The 18,070-nt window shown below is 40.0% G+C and overlaps 2 protein-coding genes across 3 annotated transcripts in view; one reads left to right on the plus strand and one right to left on the minus strand.

The window, feature by feature from the left end:
- LOC145453281 (uncharacterized) overlaps positions 1-17,645 on the minus strand; it is a 20,639-nt gene extending 2,994 nt beyond the window's left edge. Inside the window, exons 1-3 of one of the 2 annotated variants that reach the window (XR_013919691.1) lie at positions 14,680-17,645; positions 13,638-13,745; positions 12,364-12,452 (exon numbers count right to left, since the gene is read on the minus strand). Coding sequence is in view for 1 of the 2 variants with exons in the window: in XM_080331263.1 (XP_080187389.1) it covers positions 13,638-13,745; positions 14,680-14,710 (139 nt within the window). In the remaining variant the exon portion in view is untranslated. The remainder of the gene's footprint in view (positions 1-12,363; positions 12,453-13,637; positions 13,746-14,679) is intronic. The other variant, XM_080331263.1, reaches the window with a different exon arrangement.
- Positions 1,952-12,203, plus strand: LOC145453279 (uncharacterized). Its single transcript, XM_080331261.1, has 9 exons — positions 1,952-2,400; positions 3,369-3,473; positions 3,924-4,005; positions 6,039-6,246; positions 7,382-7,530; positions 8,464-9,613; positions 10,373-10,467; positions 10,793-10,854; positions 11,776-12,203. Exons 1-9 carry the CDS (start codon positions 2,370-2,372, stop codon positions 11,976-11,978), a joined length of 2,085 nt encoding a protein of 694 aa, XP_080187387.1. The 5' UTR covers positions 1,952-2,369; the 3' UTR covers positions 11,979-12,203.
- Positions 17,646-18,070: the final 425 nt, after the last annotated feature.

The raw sequence follows: 18,070 nt of genomic DNA on the forward strand, positions 1-18,070 counted from the left end.
TGCAACTGCAATGATATTTTTACCCAACCGCTGCTTTTGCGACACCCCTTCTCGTACTCTGAATTTCGTAATCGTGAAACATGTCGTATCTCTGATCGTGACCCTACGATACGCATCTCGCAACGCATGAAGCAGCCGTGGGTAACTGTGTATATTGAAAGTTTTCGGACCACGAGGTTAGGCCTGAGGCAGGGATCGGCCTCGGGTTCATGGCGATGCAACAGGACGCGGGAACGATTGAAATGCATTTGTAAATTGACGGAGACATTGAGGAGATCGCGCTTTCCCGTGGTATTTACGCGACCATTCACGATCTGGTAACAACCCTTTCTCAGCTGTCTCGCTAAATTCCACTCAAGCAATGATGGTTTGTGAGAAACAATTGATTAATCAGCCGCTCCACGATTGGATCATTATACAGCGCGGTTGACTAAAGTTTCACCGACGATGAGGCGTATCGTGAATGGCTGGCGCGATCACATTCAGGAAGACACTCTATCGGGTTTGAATATATCTCGAAACTGTCCGAATTTATCAAGGATGCATATGCCAAGCTTCAGGAGGTTGACACTGAATGCCAGGAGACAGCTCTTTTAGCTGACACAAGTCTGGCGCGAGCTTGCAAAACTGACGATAGCCCTTGCCGCAACTCTGCGACTTCTACGAGTCACGTGCGAGTGAGGCGCGCAAATGATTCGCGGCTTCATGTCCAATCAAAAAGGTTTTTGGATTATCTCTCAGGGAACAGATCCAGGTACCGCGGAGTGTTCTAACATACTCATTGCTCATGCGATTTCTATAACATGTCTAGAAGTGGGCCGTACTACAAGTTGACTGATACGGAATCGCAATAAAGAATATCGCACCCCAAAACCTTCCCTGTGTACGCCGATGCACACGACGTAACACCACGACGGTCACAATTCGATTACTGATCTATTGACTAATGATATAGGAAATATCGATGCGACCTTGGGCTTCACTATGTCTCTATGCATGATCTGACTGTAAAGGATATCAGTTTAAGCAAGCAATGTCTATGTGAGTTAGGGCAACAGTATTAATATGACGATGAGAGATAATCAAGTCCATCTTGTACACATCTGTGACTGGGGTTGTGTTTTAAACAAAAATCAATTTAAAACAAACATGTTTAAAACAAGGCCCTTGTTTAAAATACATTGTTTTTTCTAAGCCTCGACGCAACGCATATTCAATAGTGGATCGATATTCACGATTGAAAATATAGGGTTAATATACCTCCTTTGACGAAATAGGCTTCCAACACCTATCATATACGGACCAAAAATATAAGTACCAGGACTTCGTCACCTTGCAGCATTTTTACGGTCGGCGGTCACCATCATGAGAACTTCCATTCCGTACCAATGATCATACGTACTATATAGCTGTTAAACCGAATTTTTCGAGGTTTTCAACCATCAGCCATATCGGATGGTAATCGTCGTCCGTGGACTCGTACAACATGTTTTGCAAAGTATTTACATACATATGGCATAATAATAAAACTTTAAAAATAAAACAATTTTTCTAAAAGGCATTTGTTTAAAACACTGTTTATAACATATTTTAAACAACGTGTTTTAAACAACCATTTGTTTTAATTGCAACCCTATCTGTGACACATCAATTCGCGAATATGTTGTGGTAATACGTTCCAAATGATAGGTCCTCAAGGTCGTTTCATTGTATAGCAGTCTTGTGGTGTTTTGAAATTATTAATAAATTGATAACGATCCTTTTGACGAGGATCTTATATTATTATGGGAGTGGACATCTTTATCAGGTACAAACACGCGAGGCATATTATTTTAAAATATTCGTGTAGGCCGATATATTTTAATACACCGAAGCAATACAACTTGTAAAATTCGGTGTTTTCAGTATAGTAAAGCGATAATTTGTTGCACATAGGGATACAGATGATTATGGGGGTGAGGTGTTCTCGACAGAAGTCGTCAAACTTTGATGCAATGATTGATGCGTCGTGCTTACCACCCTGCTCCTTCCAAGACTGTTAGGACTGAAATTGGCGCGGAATCGAGTACGGGAATTATATTTTCGGTCAATCATCCATTTCCGACCGTACGGGCGGAAGCATATGAGCTGACCCAGAAGAGCGATATGAGAGAGCCTTTTTCTCAACACGAACCAATCGTTCAAATATAGAGACTCTCTCTGGTCAAGACAGTGAGGGTTCAATACTGGACAGAGTAAAGATTTCAGCGCTTAGCTGATCGCAGTTGCATATTATCTAAAATAATAATTAATCGACTTTCGTGCTTTCGCGAATTACCGGTTTTTGTCAAAAAAAAAATTACCGTGGTCGGTGACATTCAGAGTCAACGATGGTCGACGTGCAAAAATCGACCAGAAACGGTGAGTTCGTATTTCATTGCTTACGCGCCGCAAATTTTTCGGTGTTTAGTTACGTTTTTGAAAGCAATTCGAATCGGATTGAAATAACTGATTTTCTATTCCTAGTTATGTCATAGGTTTATTTTCGTTCAAAATCAATAGGATATTTCGTCGAGTTCGAATGAAAATAGCTGACGACCATTTTCCAAATTTTGAGATCTGTTTTTCAAATTAACGGAAAATCAAGTTTTCGTAATATTTTCATATTTTTTCCGCCGTATTTCGGCCACGTTTATGTTTGTCCCATTGTTACCAAGTTAATCATGACCAAGGTACGACCGAAAGAAAATAAAAACATTACATGAAGTTACTAAAATGTGTAAAATGGACATATGCTGCTTTGATTTCAAAGCGACGTTTTCTTGTAGACTACGCACTGTTATATAAATAACGCAAATAGTTTCGTTCCGATGTACGATATCCCCTAAAATCAATTTTACAATGATGAGTCGCAAGAAAATACGGTTTCACCTTGAGATTTCGAACGAAGCTGTGGCCAATCGTCTCAAGACCACGAATCAACAAGAAATTCCTCCCGGTTACTTTTATCAGAAATGCTACTTAATTTGCGGTTGAGCGAGTCGGCCATTTTTATTCTGTTTCGAACAATGCGATACACAGGGCGTCTTGGGTCATCGAGAGAACCTGCTTGACGGAAATTGAACTTTCAATCAGATCAATTATAAGATTTCCCGATTTATCGTGATAATAAAATGCTTGTCTGATTGAAAAGACTAATCCAAATCGTTTCGACACCTTCCTATCTTGTCACTGTATCGCAATCTTGTGGTGTTTTGAACAGATGAAGTTATTAATAATAATAAACTGATACTAATTAAAGTAAATAAGTAAGTAAGTAAGTATGATGCCAATGAAAAATTCAGATTGGTTGATGGATTCTTTCGCTAAACATTCCATCGGCCTTCTAGAACCAGGGAACGACGGACTTCGCATCGGAAACGCGAACTCGAACAACAACAATTGTACAGAGGAATGCGTGGTTATCGACGTCGAAGCGACTCAAACGAACCAAGGTAATCCTCGAGCGTGATAATGTTGATGTGCAATTGAAATAAGACGTGAACAACTAGGTAATTCTAGTTGTCTATTTAAACTATTTTGAGTGAAGTGTCGGTAATTTAATTTTAATCTAATTGCACAATTTTTTCATGCTTTAATTTTAATTCTAATTTTAATCGAATTTCTGGTTTACCGAAAATACCACAGGAGAACCGTAATGCGAAACGAGTCAATCTCGTTGTACAGACATTTGCCGTTCTCATGCTTACGAGAATCGATTGTGATTAGATACGAACCGAGCTTGATTTTTGTTTTCAATTCAATTTCCAAGTATTGCGAAGTCGGTAATTCTAACTGTAATTCAATTTGAACAAAAACCATGTTGCTATATTATTCTCCTAATTTGGAAAATCGAATCTAATTTCTGTTATCCAAGTATGATTGAAACGCATCGCGTTTTACAGATTGCGAGATCCAAGTAACGGACGACCCGGACAGATCTGGAGACGCAAGCAATCCACCGAAAAACGGAGATATCTTTAACAGGTATGTTTGCTTTCCTACCACTGACAGAGAAATGGAACATCAAAATAGGTTGCTGTCCATGTCCAGCGCCCATATCACTACACCAGTAACACAATTTCTGATGTTCTCTCGCAGAGAAATCTAACTTTAAGATAGTGTATCTGTATATATATTAGACAAATTGCAATTTCTAATCATACACAAATATATCAGTCACCTGACATATTACAGCACACTGGTGTGTAGACTTAACTATCGTATGTACTTAATAAGGATTATCAATGTACGGATTATGTTGGGGGATCTTGATCACTGCCATTATAACTTCTGTTCGAGATCTTTAAGTCGTTAATCCCGCCAACATTGCGGTGTGAGTTACTCAAAAGATGTCATCGTTCCGGTGAGAATGATCGACCTAACATTTTGTGTCTTGACCTGGTTCTGTTCCTGTCCTTCGGAAGCGTGACGTATTTCCGCATTCAGCGTTGCTACTCAAGTAGAAATAGAGGCACAGACGTTAATTTGTATTTAATTACAATTGGAAGTAGATATTTGTAAGATCCCCGAACAGACTTGGACCATTAGATAATTCAAATCGTCTGATTAGACTTATTAGAGCGAAATGCCGGTAATCTAATTCTGATCTAATTTGTGAATCGTTTCTACGCTCTAATTTTAATTCTAATCTAATTTCTGTTTAGTTACAAATACAAACTTTTTCCTCCGGATTCCGGAGATTCACTGATAACAATCGTTAGGTTGCCTAAAAAAATACTGCACACCAAATTTGTTCCAATTCCAACCAGCCAAAGCCGCGGCAGGGCCAATTGAATTTTTTGAAGTTATTTAAAAAAAAATTTTCTTCTAAATGTTACTGTCAACCACATGAAATTGTTAAGTTGGCAACAAAAACGATGCAAAGGAAATTTGACGCAATTCCAACCCGTAGAAGCGGAGTTATTTGAGTTTTTCATCAATAACCCTGGGATCACCCACCATCAATCCTTTTTTTGCATATCCAACTGCAATAACTTCGCTTCTACCGGTTGGAAGTGAGAAAAAGCTGTTATGCATCGTTCTTTTAGGCAACTAAACAATTTCATGGGGTTGACAGTGAAATTGAAAAAAAAAATTCAATAAATTTAAAAATTTCAATGGGCCGGCCATGGCTTCGGCCGGTTGGAATTGAGCCAAACTTGGTGAGCAGTCTTTTTTTAGGAACCTAGCAATTCAATCAGTGAATCCCCGGAATACGGAGGAACAAGTTAGTTTAGAACAACCCTACTCTGCAGCTATAATTCTAATTCTGGAATTTGGAAAAAGCTGTTTATGTGTAGCTATCTATAACTCTAATTATAGTCTAATTTAAAAAGGGTTTAGGTATAATTCAAATTCTAATCTAATTTAGAAAAGCTGAAAATTTTCTAGTTTTCCTGGTGTCTAGTCTCTAGTCTAGACATCCCTCGCTTTAAAAGTAGATTAGGCTACATCGGGTGTTGGATCGAGCACTGTTTAGCACCTAATCGGTGGTGGCAGCTTTCGAAATTGCAAGATGTATAATATAATATAATATATGAAATAACATGTAGCACTGAAATAAGTACAATCCTTTAAATTATATTCCTCGCCGTTATCGCGACTAAATTCACTCATAAAAGTGACGCAAACCGGCCCCAAATCCTTTTCCTACTTTTTGAAACTCAAAGTGTCAAAAGTAAGTACTTTTGTCTACAAATGTTCATGTAGAAGCGGAAGTAGTCTAGAAATATCGGGATCGAATAAGTAGTGTGAGTAGTTTCAGTTTTGACAACAATTTTATCCTTTTGAATGCAACGCGAAATTGCATGTACATTGGAAAGATAGGAATGTTTCCAAGCGACCTGAAGTTGTCTTTATATTCAGTAGCCAAGGCCTATACTTTGGGGTTCCGAAAAGTATAAATACTTCATTACTGGGGCAGTATCAACTCTATAATCAAGTCACGTTTAGCACATCATTTCAAGTCTGTCGTTGAAAATCTTTTTCATCTCCAAGTAGCGCACATTTTCGTTCAGATTCGTGTGCGAACACTGCTACAAATCGTTCAGCGACCCCAGCAACTTGCAACGCCACATCAGACACACGCACGCCGGGGCCCGAGCCCACCCGTGTCCCGATTGCGGGAAAACGTTCGGGACTTCGAGCGGGCTGAAGCAGCATCAACACATACACAGCACCGTGAAGCCTTTCACGTGCGAGGTCTGCAGAAAGTCATACACTCAGGTAATCACTTATGAAAATACTTCCGAGTGTTTGCATCAATATGTCTTCATCAAACTAGCCCTGTGCAAATGACAGGGCCCGTTTCCGGGCTTGGAAGGGATGAATTTTGTGTGAAGTGCCTATTTAAAAGAAATTCACCCGACAATAGTTGACACCACCGTCATAAGCATCAAAGCTAATTCAAGTAATCACCTCCAAATATAGGCTATGGTTTCATGCGATAAAATCCGCGGTTCGTAACCTTGACAAAACATTCTCCTGAGATAATATCTCGATTGGTTGATAGCAGACGTGATAAAATATGATCCGATCTAAACGTCGAGTCTGCTGCTCGAGAAACGACCTTCTGCAAACTCGAAACGATTGGGTTGATCATTTACATCAGCCGTTCTTAACTGGGGTTAGCTGAGCCGGTCTTGGGGGTTTGATAGATCTTAAGACACACACCAGATTCATATAGCTGAAGCCACATTGATTTGCAGTAAATAATAATGATAAATGATCATCTTTTTTGTTTTGTGTGAAAATATGGTGCACATCTTATGCTACGCTACAAACTTGATCAATTAGCTTGCGCTGTTTATGAAATTAATTAGCGTGTGGTGCAACAGACGTCCGTTGTAATAGGGGCCATAACACAGGGTTGACACCAAGCCACAAGGTTCTGAGTCGCAAGTCAATCTAACTTTTATCGTTTTGACTCGAGTCAAGTCGAGTGGTTACCAATTCACCACAGGGTAAAGTCTAATTTCAAGTCAGGAACAACGGGCCGAGTTCAAGTTATAGAGTTCACTGTTCATTATCGAGTTCAAGTCAGGTTCAACTCATTTCTGTCGAACTCTTGGGTGATATCGAAGGCCTCGCATCAATATCATACCGAGTTTTCTCATTCTTAACATGTTTTTTCAAACAGATAAATAACATTTTGTGCGGTAATTTTTCAATCATCGGTCCTGATACACGAGATTTGAATTTATAGAATATCTCGAGTCTATCGCAAGTCGAGTCAATACACAAATTGACTCAAGTCAAGGCAACGCAAAATTGCGACTCGAGTCTAGTCATAGCTCGACTCATTTTAACCCTTTCAAAACATGATATTCATAAATAATAATATTAAAAAAATTGATTGCAGTTTTCGAACTTGTGCCGCCACAAGAGGATGCACGCCACGTGTCGTGTGAGGGTGAAGTGTTCGAGCTGCGGAGAAATCTTTTCGACTTCGAGCTCGCTGAACAAACATCGTCGCTTCTGCGAAACGAAAGCGATATTTTCCAGAGGCCGGTGAGGAGCTAATTCTGGTTTTGTTCGAAATTATTTCAACTGAACTCGCCAGGTATGAGCGGATGTTGTCAGTAGCGAGATACTTCCACGTTTTTGGAGTAGGTTACTGAAGTAGGTTTCACCTATTTGCACTAATCACTCAAGTAGTTATGATTTTATAATTGCTCCCATTTTTGCTTGAACAGTTTTTAGGCAGAACTATAGTCGCTTTTTACGATTCGGATTTTGGAAAGTAGAAAGTAGTTATGGGATAAGATTGCGTCAGTTTTGTGATTGAAATTGTCGTAGGAATCACTTGAAATAGCCCTGTTCAGTATCAGTTTTATTATTAATTTTATCATTTCAAAACACTACTGCGTTACAATGAAAAGATAGGAAGGTGTCGAAAGGACTTGGAGTAGTCTTCGAAATCAGACACCCACCTGGGCCTATAGGCGATGTAAAGAGGAGGCATGCACACTGTATTGTGATTGAATATATTGGCAGAGATTTTACCTATTTGTAGTGTGATGAGTCATTCTGGTTTAGCGAAGACATATATTTCAACTTCAAAAGTATCCACGTGTTTCTGACTTTTGACTTTCCACTCCCAGTAAAAGTCTTTGAAATTGTTACTTCAATTTGTAATTGAGTGGAAATTTTCGGCGTTACTTTAACTTCTATGTGAGTGGTCCTTAAATACGTTGAACCTATCCTGCTGAAAGTCACCAAATTTTGAATGTAGCAAATTTCGTTTAACTGCTAAAAGCGTGCGACCCCTCGAATACTTTTCAGATCTCATTTTCTATTTTCGCGTCTTTTGAATTGCTGCTTTTAGGCCTACTTGTATTCGAGCATACAGTTTCGACGATACTTTTACTTCTACGCGAGTAGTACTTCTCTACTTTGACCAAATCTTAGTAAAAGTTAACATTGATCTTAATTCATCTACAGAAACGAACCCGTGACCACCACACATGCCAGAAGCGACGAGAAAAAGACCCTCTCGACCAATTGCAACGGACGCCATCTCAGACAAAACGTGAACCGAGGTACGACGGGGTACGCGATGGGTGAATTCGCCCCATTTATCCCCGAATCCACCCTGGCAGCGATGCGAGAAAGAAACAAAGACAACATATCTCAAAAGTACCACCATTTTAACCCAAACAGTCGCGCGATACCCCATGTCGGCCAAGCTAATTCGCAGTCGGAAAAAAGTCATTTGCACGCAACAGGACTTCGCGACACACGTCCCATATCCGGATTTAAACATCTCCCACCGCGATCCAGTCCTATCAGAACCGGAACGGCCCCGGTAAGCCCGGAAAGTCACAGCTCGCAAGAGTCTCGGAAGCAAATCTCGGACACGGTCTTATCGCAAGTGATCCGTGACATGACATCGCGGCAGAACATCTTCAAGCTAGCGTGCTCTATGGTACCCAACGACTACGAACAGCCTCTAGATTTATCAAAACCTACGCGAGATTACAACAAAGATAATAACAAGCCTGTAAACCATCCAGTGAACAACGCATCTTTGCCAGCACCTGCTATCTTTGGATTCAACCCTTATCTGAGCGCGTGGTCTAACGAAAGATATCTGCAGTATGCGAATTGGCAGCAACAGGGTTTAGGAAACTACTGGGGGATCCAAAACCCTTTTAACGCGCAGAGCTGCAAAATCTACGCGCAGCTACATGAAGTCATGCGGACGAAAGAGTACGAAAGAATGCTAGCAAATCTGATGCCTCTGTCGCATTACGGAAGGTTTCCTAGCGATTCCTTCCCGATGTCTTCTGTTTACAACATCTCTGGAATCGCACCGACACTTAACACGAAAGGCAATCCAGAAAACAGTCGTGTAGCTCAGTCTTACCAGCAGAAATACGTACACGGTATCGTGCCGCGCTTTAAAGGCCACGGCGGCGATCGGGACAAGTACCTTTGCAAGTTTTGCGGGAAGATCTTCCCTCGAAGCGCGAATCTGACAAGGCATCTACGCACGCACACAGGCGAGCAGCCGTACTCGTGTCCGTACTGCGAACGCAACTTCTCGATATCTTCAAACCTCCAGCGGCACGTCAGAAACATTCACAAAAAGGTAATTTTGTTTGTATTTGTTTCTCCTGGACCTAGTAGTGCTAGACAAAACCGACTAACTGAGTAATTTGACTTCGAATCAAGTGCGGTATCACTGGTTATAACGTAATAAGAGTATGAATGATGTGAAAATTTCAAATACGTATCTTTTATGCAAGTTATACATCCCATTAAAGATATTTTCGTATCCTTTTGGCCATATTTATATTGTTGGATTTGGTGAGAATGCTGTGGTCTTATCACGACTTCCCAGAAATGTCATTTCCACTAACGTGCGTAGCTTTGTACTAGGTGTTTCGTATGCTAAGATACGTCTAATCGAGGTTTACATCATCCCATAACGGAGAGAGTATGGAACAGGGGTGGTCAAAGTACTCAAGTCGGTACTCAAGTAAAAGTAGAAGTAATTTTCGACTTAAGTAGAAGTAGCTATTTCCATGTAAGTAATAAGTCAGTATTCTAGTTCTAGTTTTGCTTAAAATACAGAAAACTGTCAAGTAGAAGTAGTCTAAAGTTATAACCAATTTACGAAGTAATGCGAGTATGACTAGTCTAGTTGAATCACTTCGAAAAGTATAGAAGTACTCCGTCATACTGGCCCCCTCTGGGAATCTATAATTCTCATTGATCAATTATCTCTTATTGGCAAGGAGGGTTAAATCATCTCTCCCTCGACTTGAATTATTACAATTAATACTCAATTCAATGACACGAGTCATCCTGCCCATCCCTACTCAATAACGAAAGCTTTCTCTTACAGGAAAGGCCGTATACTTGCCCTCTGTGCAGAAGAGCGTTCGGACAACAGACGAACTTGGAGCGGCATTTACGAAAACACAAAGAAAGCGACAGCAGGTAAGACTTAGATTCTGTCTATTCGCCCGAGTCTGGACCTGGTAGCAAACGCCAACTATCCGTATCGAAACATTTCGACTTTTAGTCAAATCTATACGTTCGAAGCAACCCTGTACTGTCGCATAGTTGTAACTAAATTACCAGGTTCCGAGCCACTAGTCGGTCTTACTCGTATAGATTTGATAGATAGATTGATAGATAGTTTTCCATTTATAGCTTTACAGGGTAGTCCTGTCGTGTGATAAATTTGCGAAACATTGACAGCAATTGCGAAATCGCTGCGTATGATTTATTTTCGGTAATAAGTTTCCGTGCTATATTTCAGAAGTATCTTCACTGATTCGAAAACCGGAGAATCCGAGTCTTCGAAGACACCAAAGATTGAATGTAAGTCAAAATTATTTTTATACGCGACTATCATACTAGTTCTACTATTTTCAGATTTATCATTATAATCGATATCGGTACAACTATAGTAATAGCTATAACCTCGGTATATAGTTTCATTGATTTGTGATCAATATTTATCGCAGGTGATCGAAGTAGTCTGCGTTGCTACTCAAGTAAAACAAGTTCTCAATTACAAGTAGTAGTAGTAGCAATTTCCATGGTTGGAATGACTCCACTCATATTCTTGAAAATAGAAAATGACTAGACTCGTATTGAGTCAATTTGTGTAATGTGTATTGACTCAACTGGTAAAGGACTCATTGCACATGGCTGCACATTCTATATAACTTGATCAAACTCTCGTGTATCACGAATGATACTTGAAAAATAGGCCCAGAAACTGTGTTTTATCTGTTTGAATAAACATGTTAAGAGTGAGAAAGATGAGCATATGATGAATGCTAGGTCTTTCATATCACCCAATGCGAGTCTCAAAAAAAGTGGGATGAACGTGACTTGACTCGATGAGGATTTGAAAATGACTCGACTTGCCTCTAGTCGAAATGGTAAAAGTAAGATTGACAAGGGACTCGGAACCTCATCGTGTCATGGTCACAACTCGGGCAATATCGAATATATTTCAGAACCACTACAAGTAGAAGTAGAATATCAAGATCTGAAAAGTATTTAAGCAAGTAATTTTAAAAAAGTGAACCCGGTCAGGGCTCGTATACGATTAGCATATCGTAATTAGGCTGATATTTCTTCCTATATTTCTTATAATATATTCTTGACCTGTCAACTCGTAGCATGGCCTGTCGTTCAAGGCACCGCCTAAGACACCGACTACCCATCTCGTCATTTGCTATCGTACATATGCGAGGCATATGAGAAATACCAATCGCTGTTCTCTTGCAGATTGCGACGCAGCCCGTGAACCCGCAAGCGATCTAAAAGCTCCATCCAGTTTCAGCGCCGGTAATTCTCCATTAGCGCGCTACATCTCGTCAGAAGATGAAATATTCGATCATTCAGCCAGCGGTATTGACGACTGCAATTTAACGAGACCGCAAACTGCCAACGGAAGCGGGATTGCAACAACTATGACTTGCTGCTCGTGAAATTTCGCAAACGCGCGGACTGAATATGTTTGCAATCGACCATCCGGAAGGTATCAACCCGGTATTTACCCGCAAGAGAGCGCTATCGATCCGAGTTCACATGCTGTGATCATTGTTTCCGCTTCAAATGAGTGAACTGTTGTTATTACACGATTAGGCGCAAAAGAATGACGTTATCTCTGATGACATTATTTTATCACGCGGAATACAGACTTGTAAATACGATGGCTTCGTGTAGCGTTACATTTTTGACTTGAGGTCGCTGACAATAGGGTTACCAAATTTTAAGATTCGGAAAGAGGACACTTTTTCCGAGTTACATAAAAATGGAAAAGTTAAATGCTGATCGGCCGGTAGGTTGACTAAAAGAAAAAAGTAAACTTACGGTACCGGAGTGATAAATCAGGGTTTCCGCGGAAAGTTTTCGTTGGGTTGACCTTTTTCACTTTTTAGTCAAGCTTATTCGCGGCAATTCTAGAAGTAGGAGGTTTTTACGTGTAATTTGTGGAGAATGGACGTATTTTAATTATATCTGTATAATCGCCGTTCTCTGGGGGCATTTTTGTTTTATTGAAAAACGGGGAAAACTTCTCTTAAAAGAGGACATAAGGTGGCAAGGGGTTGGAATCAGGGTCAATTGTAAACAAGTCACAAGGTTCCGAGAAGTCAGAAGTCGAATCATTTTCAATTCACAACAGAGTCAAGTCCGAGTCCAAGTCAGTGAGTAGACGGTTGAGTCCGAGTCTTACGGTTGTGACTCGAGTCCGAGTCCAAGTCATCGTAATCACTGTTCAGTTTTGTGTGAAATCCGGTTGAACACATTTTTTTCAACTTTGCTCTAGGAATATGAATGGCTCGCATTCATAATGTCGTAATTTTCCTCAGTCTTCTAACAGTTTCTGGCCCTATTTTCTAAGTATCAGGACTGATAGACGAAATACCAATCATGTGATTACTTTCCTATTCTTCGAAGTTCCAATGAAATGTGTGTGGTGGTCGTCCTATTCTAGCCAGGGCTGCAATATGTCCGGAATTTCCAGGACATGTCCGAAATTATTCACTGTAAAAACTGCGTCCGAGAGGAAATTCTAAAATATGCCTAAATGTCCGGAATTTTAAAGGGTTGAAGTAGGCTCAATTTATTTTTCGTAAATGAACAAACAATATTATTTTTAAGCAGATTTATGCTATTGGAAATTTTTCTTCGCGCTTTTCGCGAGTTAGTGCAACGTATATTGATATCAATATGGGGACCACACACCACCCTCGCAAAAATGCAATCAAAAATAAATAAGAATAACCAAATTGAATTACAGTTAGAATCACTGAATTCGCAAAACTTGGAAATTGATTCGAAAACAAAAATCAAGTTCGGTTCATATCTAACCACAGTTGATTCTCATAAGCACGAGAAATGGCAAATGTCTGCATAACGAGATTGTCTCGTTTTGCACTATACAGTTCTTCTGTAGCATTTCCAGAAAACCAGAAAGGAGATTAAAATTAGAATCAAAATGAGAGCATGAAAACATTGTGCAGTTAGATTAAAATTAGATGACCGGCACTTCGCTCAAATTAGTTCAATTAGACAACTAGAATTACCTAGTTGTTCACGTCTTATTTCAATTGCACATCAACATTATCACACTCGAGGATTACCTTGGTTCGTTTGAGTCGCTTCGACGTCGATCACCACGCATTCCTCTCTAGAATTGTTGTTGTTGTCCGAGTTCGCGTTTCCGATTCGAAGTCCGTCGTTTGCTGGTTCTAGAACGCCGAAGGAGTGTTTAGCGAACAAATCAATCAATCAATCTGGATTTTCACTGGCATAATACACACTTACTTATTTACTTTAATTAGTATCAGTTTATTATTAATAACTTCATCATTTCAAAACACAACAAGATGGCGATACAATGACGAGATAGGAAGGTGTCGAAACGACTTGGAGTATAGTCTTTGAAATCAGACAAGCATTATATCATCACGATAAATCGGGATATATTATTATTGATATGATTGAAAGTTCAATTTACGTCGAACAGGTTGTCTCGATGACTCAAGACGTCCTATGTATCGCATTGTTCGAAACAAAATAAAAAATGTCCGACTCGCTCAACTGCAAATTGAGTAGCATTTCTGATAGTAGTAACCGGGAGTAATACTGTTGATTCGTGTTCTTGACCGATTGGCCACAGCTTCGTTCGAAATCTCAAGGTAATTCTTCGAGAAACCGAATAATTCTTACGCATCGTCATTGAAAAATTGATTTTAGGGGGTATCGTGCATCGGAACGAAACTATTTGCGTTATTTATCAAACAGTGCGTAGTCTACTAGAAAACGCTTTGGGATCAAAGTAGCTTATTATGTCCATTTTACACATTTTATTAATTTTCTTTCGGCCGTATCTTGGTCATGATTTTCAAACGTGGCCGAAATACGACGGAAAAAATATGAAAATATTACGGAAACTTGATTTTCTATTAATTTGAAAAACGGATCTCAATATTTGGAAAATGGACATCAGCTACTTTGATTCGAACTCGACGAAATATCCTATTGATTTTGAACAAAAGTTAATCTATGGCATAACTAGGAATATAAAATTAGTTCTTTCAATCCGATTCGATTTGCATTCCAAAACTTAATAACTGAAGATCGAAAAATTTGCGTCGCGTAAGCAATGAAATACGAACTCACCGTTTCTTGTCGGTTTTTGCACATCCACCATCGTTGACTTTGAATTTCACCGACCACGGTATATTTGGGACAAAAACCGATAATTCGCGAAAGCACGAAAGTCGATTAATTATTATTTTAGATAATATGCAACTGCGATCAGCTAAGCGCTGAAATCTTTACTCTGTATAGTATTGAACCCTCACTGTCTTGACCAGAGAGAGTCTCTATATTTGGACGATCGGTTCGTGTTGAGAAAAAGGCTCTCTCATATCGCTATTCTGGGTCAGCTCATATGCTCCCACCCGTACGCTCGGAAACGGATGATTGACCGAAAAAATAATTCCCGTACTCGATTATGCGCCAATTTCAGTCCAAACAAAGTCCTGGATGGAGCAGGAAGGTAATAACGACGCATCAATCATTGCATCAAAGTTTGAAGACTTCTCTCGAGAACACCCCACCCCCATAATCATCTGTATATCTATATGCAACAAATTATCGCTTTACTATACTGTAAACATCGAATTTTGCAAGTTGTATTGCAAGTTGAATTGCTTCGGTGTAATAAAATACATCGGCCTACACGAATATTTTAAAATAATTCGCCTCGCGTAGTCGCGTGTTCGTACCTGATAAAGATGTCCACTCCCATAATAATACAAGATCCTCGTCAAAAGGATCAGTATATCAGTATCAATTCATTAATAATTTCACTGTCCTAAATTCACTGTCAACCTCCTGAAGCTTGGCATAATATGCACCCTTGTCAAATTCGGGAAGTTTCGAGATCGTTGTTTCATTCTTCACGCTTGTAAACAATGTACAGTTTCAACTAAGTAATTATGATCAATATCGGCATTCATTTTGTCATTGGCGATACTAACATGTGCCATGACAACTCTTTATTGCTACGTGCACTATTATATTGCGCAGCGGTGATCAATATCGCAGCAGCCATTTTGTCTTTGGCGATAAGATGAGCCCAATCTTGAGACAACGGAGTTGTCACAATTTTCTGTTAAGTTTGTACGAGGGTACGAGGGTTTTTACAGAGGTATCCAATCCGAATCTTGAGTCGTTAAGTTTTTAGAGTAGAACTCACTGCTCATGGTAGATTACAAATCAAGCTCAAGATAACTTACATTTTTTACACAACCAATCTCAGTTCATCATCAACCGATACATTTATTTGAATAATAACTGTAACAACTGCTGTTAGGTAATTCTTGGATATTGCGGACTTGAGATCGTTTTAGAGAAGCCGGACGATTGCATGCAATGAGCAAATAGCCACATTAGGTCTAATCCCTTCTACGTTTGTTTGGTCCACTGACCATCACCTGTTAGTGAGTTGGCCGAGAGTCACATACAAGTGCAAGGATATTTTAACCAACCTCTGCATTTTGCTGTCAGGTAATTCTCTACGCCTTTCCTGCCTGTTCTCAGATGTCTCCCTAAATTCCACTCAAGCAATGGTGGTTTGTGGGAAACAATTGATTAATCAGCCTCGCGAAGCAGCCGTAGTAAACTATATGTATTTTGAAAGTTTTCGAACCACGAGGTTAGGCCTGAGGCAGGGATCAGCCTCGGGTTCATGGAGATGCAATAGGACGCTGGAACGATTGAAATGCATTTGTAAATTGACGGAGACATTGAGGAGATCGCGCTTTCCCGTGGTATTTACGCGACCATTCACGATCTGGTAACAACCCGTTCTCAGCTGTCTCGCTAAATTCCACTCAAGCAATGATGGTTTGTGAGAAACAATTGATTAATCAGCCGCTCCACGATTGGATCATTATACCGCGCGGTTGACTAAAGTTTCACCGACGAATCGGGCGTATCGTGAATGGCTCGCGCGTTCACATGCAGGAAGCCACTCTATCGCGTTTGATTATATCTCGAAACTGTCCGAATTTATCAAGGATGCATATGCCAAGCTTCAGGAGGTTGGCACTGAATGGCAGGAGACAGCTCTTTTAGCTGACACAAGTCTGGCGCGAGCTTGAAAAATGGCGACCGGTTCTTAAAGTATACCGAAACACGGTTGTACAATACATATATCCTACACAACGCAGTGTTCTAAGATGCGAATGGCAACAAAATCCGAAAATTATTCAAAAGGATTCGAGCACCTATCGACGTGGCATTGTTTCGCACTCTCGGTTGATGTCGTGAAACTTTGATGCAATGATTGATGAATGATATGAGTCGTAATTTCCTTCGTGCTCCAGCCAGACTTGGGCGCTGAAATCGGCGCGGAATCAAGTCCGGGAATTATATTTTCGGTCAATCATCCATTTCCGAGCGTACGGGCGGAAGCATTTTTATGAGCTGACCCAGAAGAGCGATATGAGAGAGCTTTTTTCTCAACGCGTACCGATCGTTCAAATATAGACTCTCCTTATGGTAAAGACAGTGAGGGTTCCATACTGGGCAGAGTAACGATTTGAGCGTTTAGCTGATCGTAGTTGCATATTATCTAAAATCAAAATTAATCGACTTTTGTGATTTCGCGAATTGCCGCTTTTTATGCCAAAAGTAACGTGGTCGGTGAAACTCAGGTCAACGATGGCCGACGAGCAAAAGACGGCGAGTTCGTAATTCTTTGCTTACGCAACGCAAATTTTTCGGAGTTTTGGAAAACAAATCGAATCGGATTGAAAGAACTAATTTTCTATTCCTGTTTTTGGCACAGGTTTATTTTCGTTCAAAATCATGAGGATATTTTGTCGCGTACGAGTCAAAGTGGCTGATGTCTATTTTGCAAATTTTGAGATCTATTTTTTAAATTTATAGGAAATCAAGTATTTGTAAAATTTTCATATTTTCCGCCGTATTTCCACCACGTTTAGGTTTGACGCATTGCTTCCAAGTTACACCGTTCACAGCAATAGATTTTTTTCCACGATTGACTCTTCCATGACAGTTCGGCAGTTATTTGCGTTGGCGGGGATATCAAAAAGTCTAGTGTTTGAACCTTATATGCGTCTCCTCGGGATTCCCGACTGCGTTCACATTGCTGGCATTCTGAGGATTATTCTGGGAAATTTTGTTCTGAAAATTATGTATGAACGCACCCTAAGCCATGCTGTATATCCGGTTATCAATACACTTCAGACGCCACTACCTCGCAGCAAGATAATAATCACCACTCTGCCTAGTTTCAAATAGTAACTTATGTATTGATGTTTGGTTATGCTAAGTTATACGCAGTTTGACCGTTGCTGCTTGGCGAGCAGTAGGCCTATCTATATGTAGTATACGTATGCATTGTACGTATACCGGACAAAGATTTGAAATTTTGTACTCGTCAAATAAAACATTACTCAACAGCTGCTGATATATATCATAACCGAGCCGTTCTTTGCCGTAGCTTGCAGTATATGTATTAAATGAAAGGTATAGA

This window comes from Botryllus schlosseri, chromosome 13 (assembly GCF_051294905.1).
Source record: "Botryllus schlosseri isolate E-star chromosome 13, Bs_hap1, whole genome shotgun sequence".
Classification (NCBI taxonomy): Eukaryota; Metazoa; Chordata; class Ascidiacea; order Stolidobranchia; family Styelidae; genus Botryllus; species Botryllus schlosseri.

Bases quoted from the DNA above. Each gene is read 5' to 3' on its own strand.
- LOC145453279 (XM_080331261.1), top strand. From the start codon at position 2,370: ATGGTCGACGTGCAAAAATCGACCAGAAACG. The intron at 2,401-3,368 runs GTGAGTTCGTAT...TCGGCCTTCTAG, and splicing joins GCAAAAATCGACCAGAAACG to AACCAGGGAACGACGGACTT. The intron at 10,855-11,775 runs GTAAGTCAAAAT...GTTCTCTTGCAG, and splicing joins GAAGACACCAAAGATTGAAT to ATTGCGACGCAGCCCGTGAA.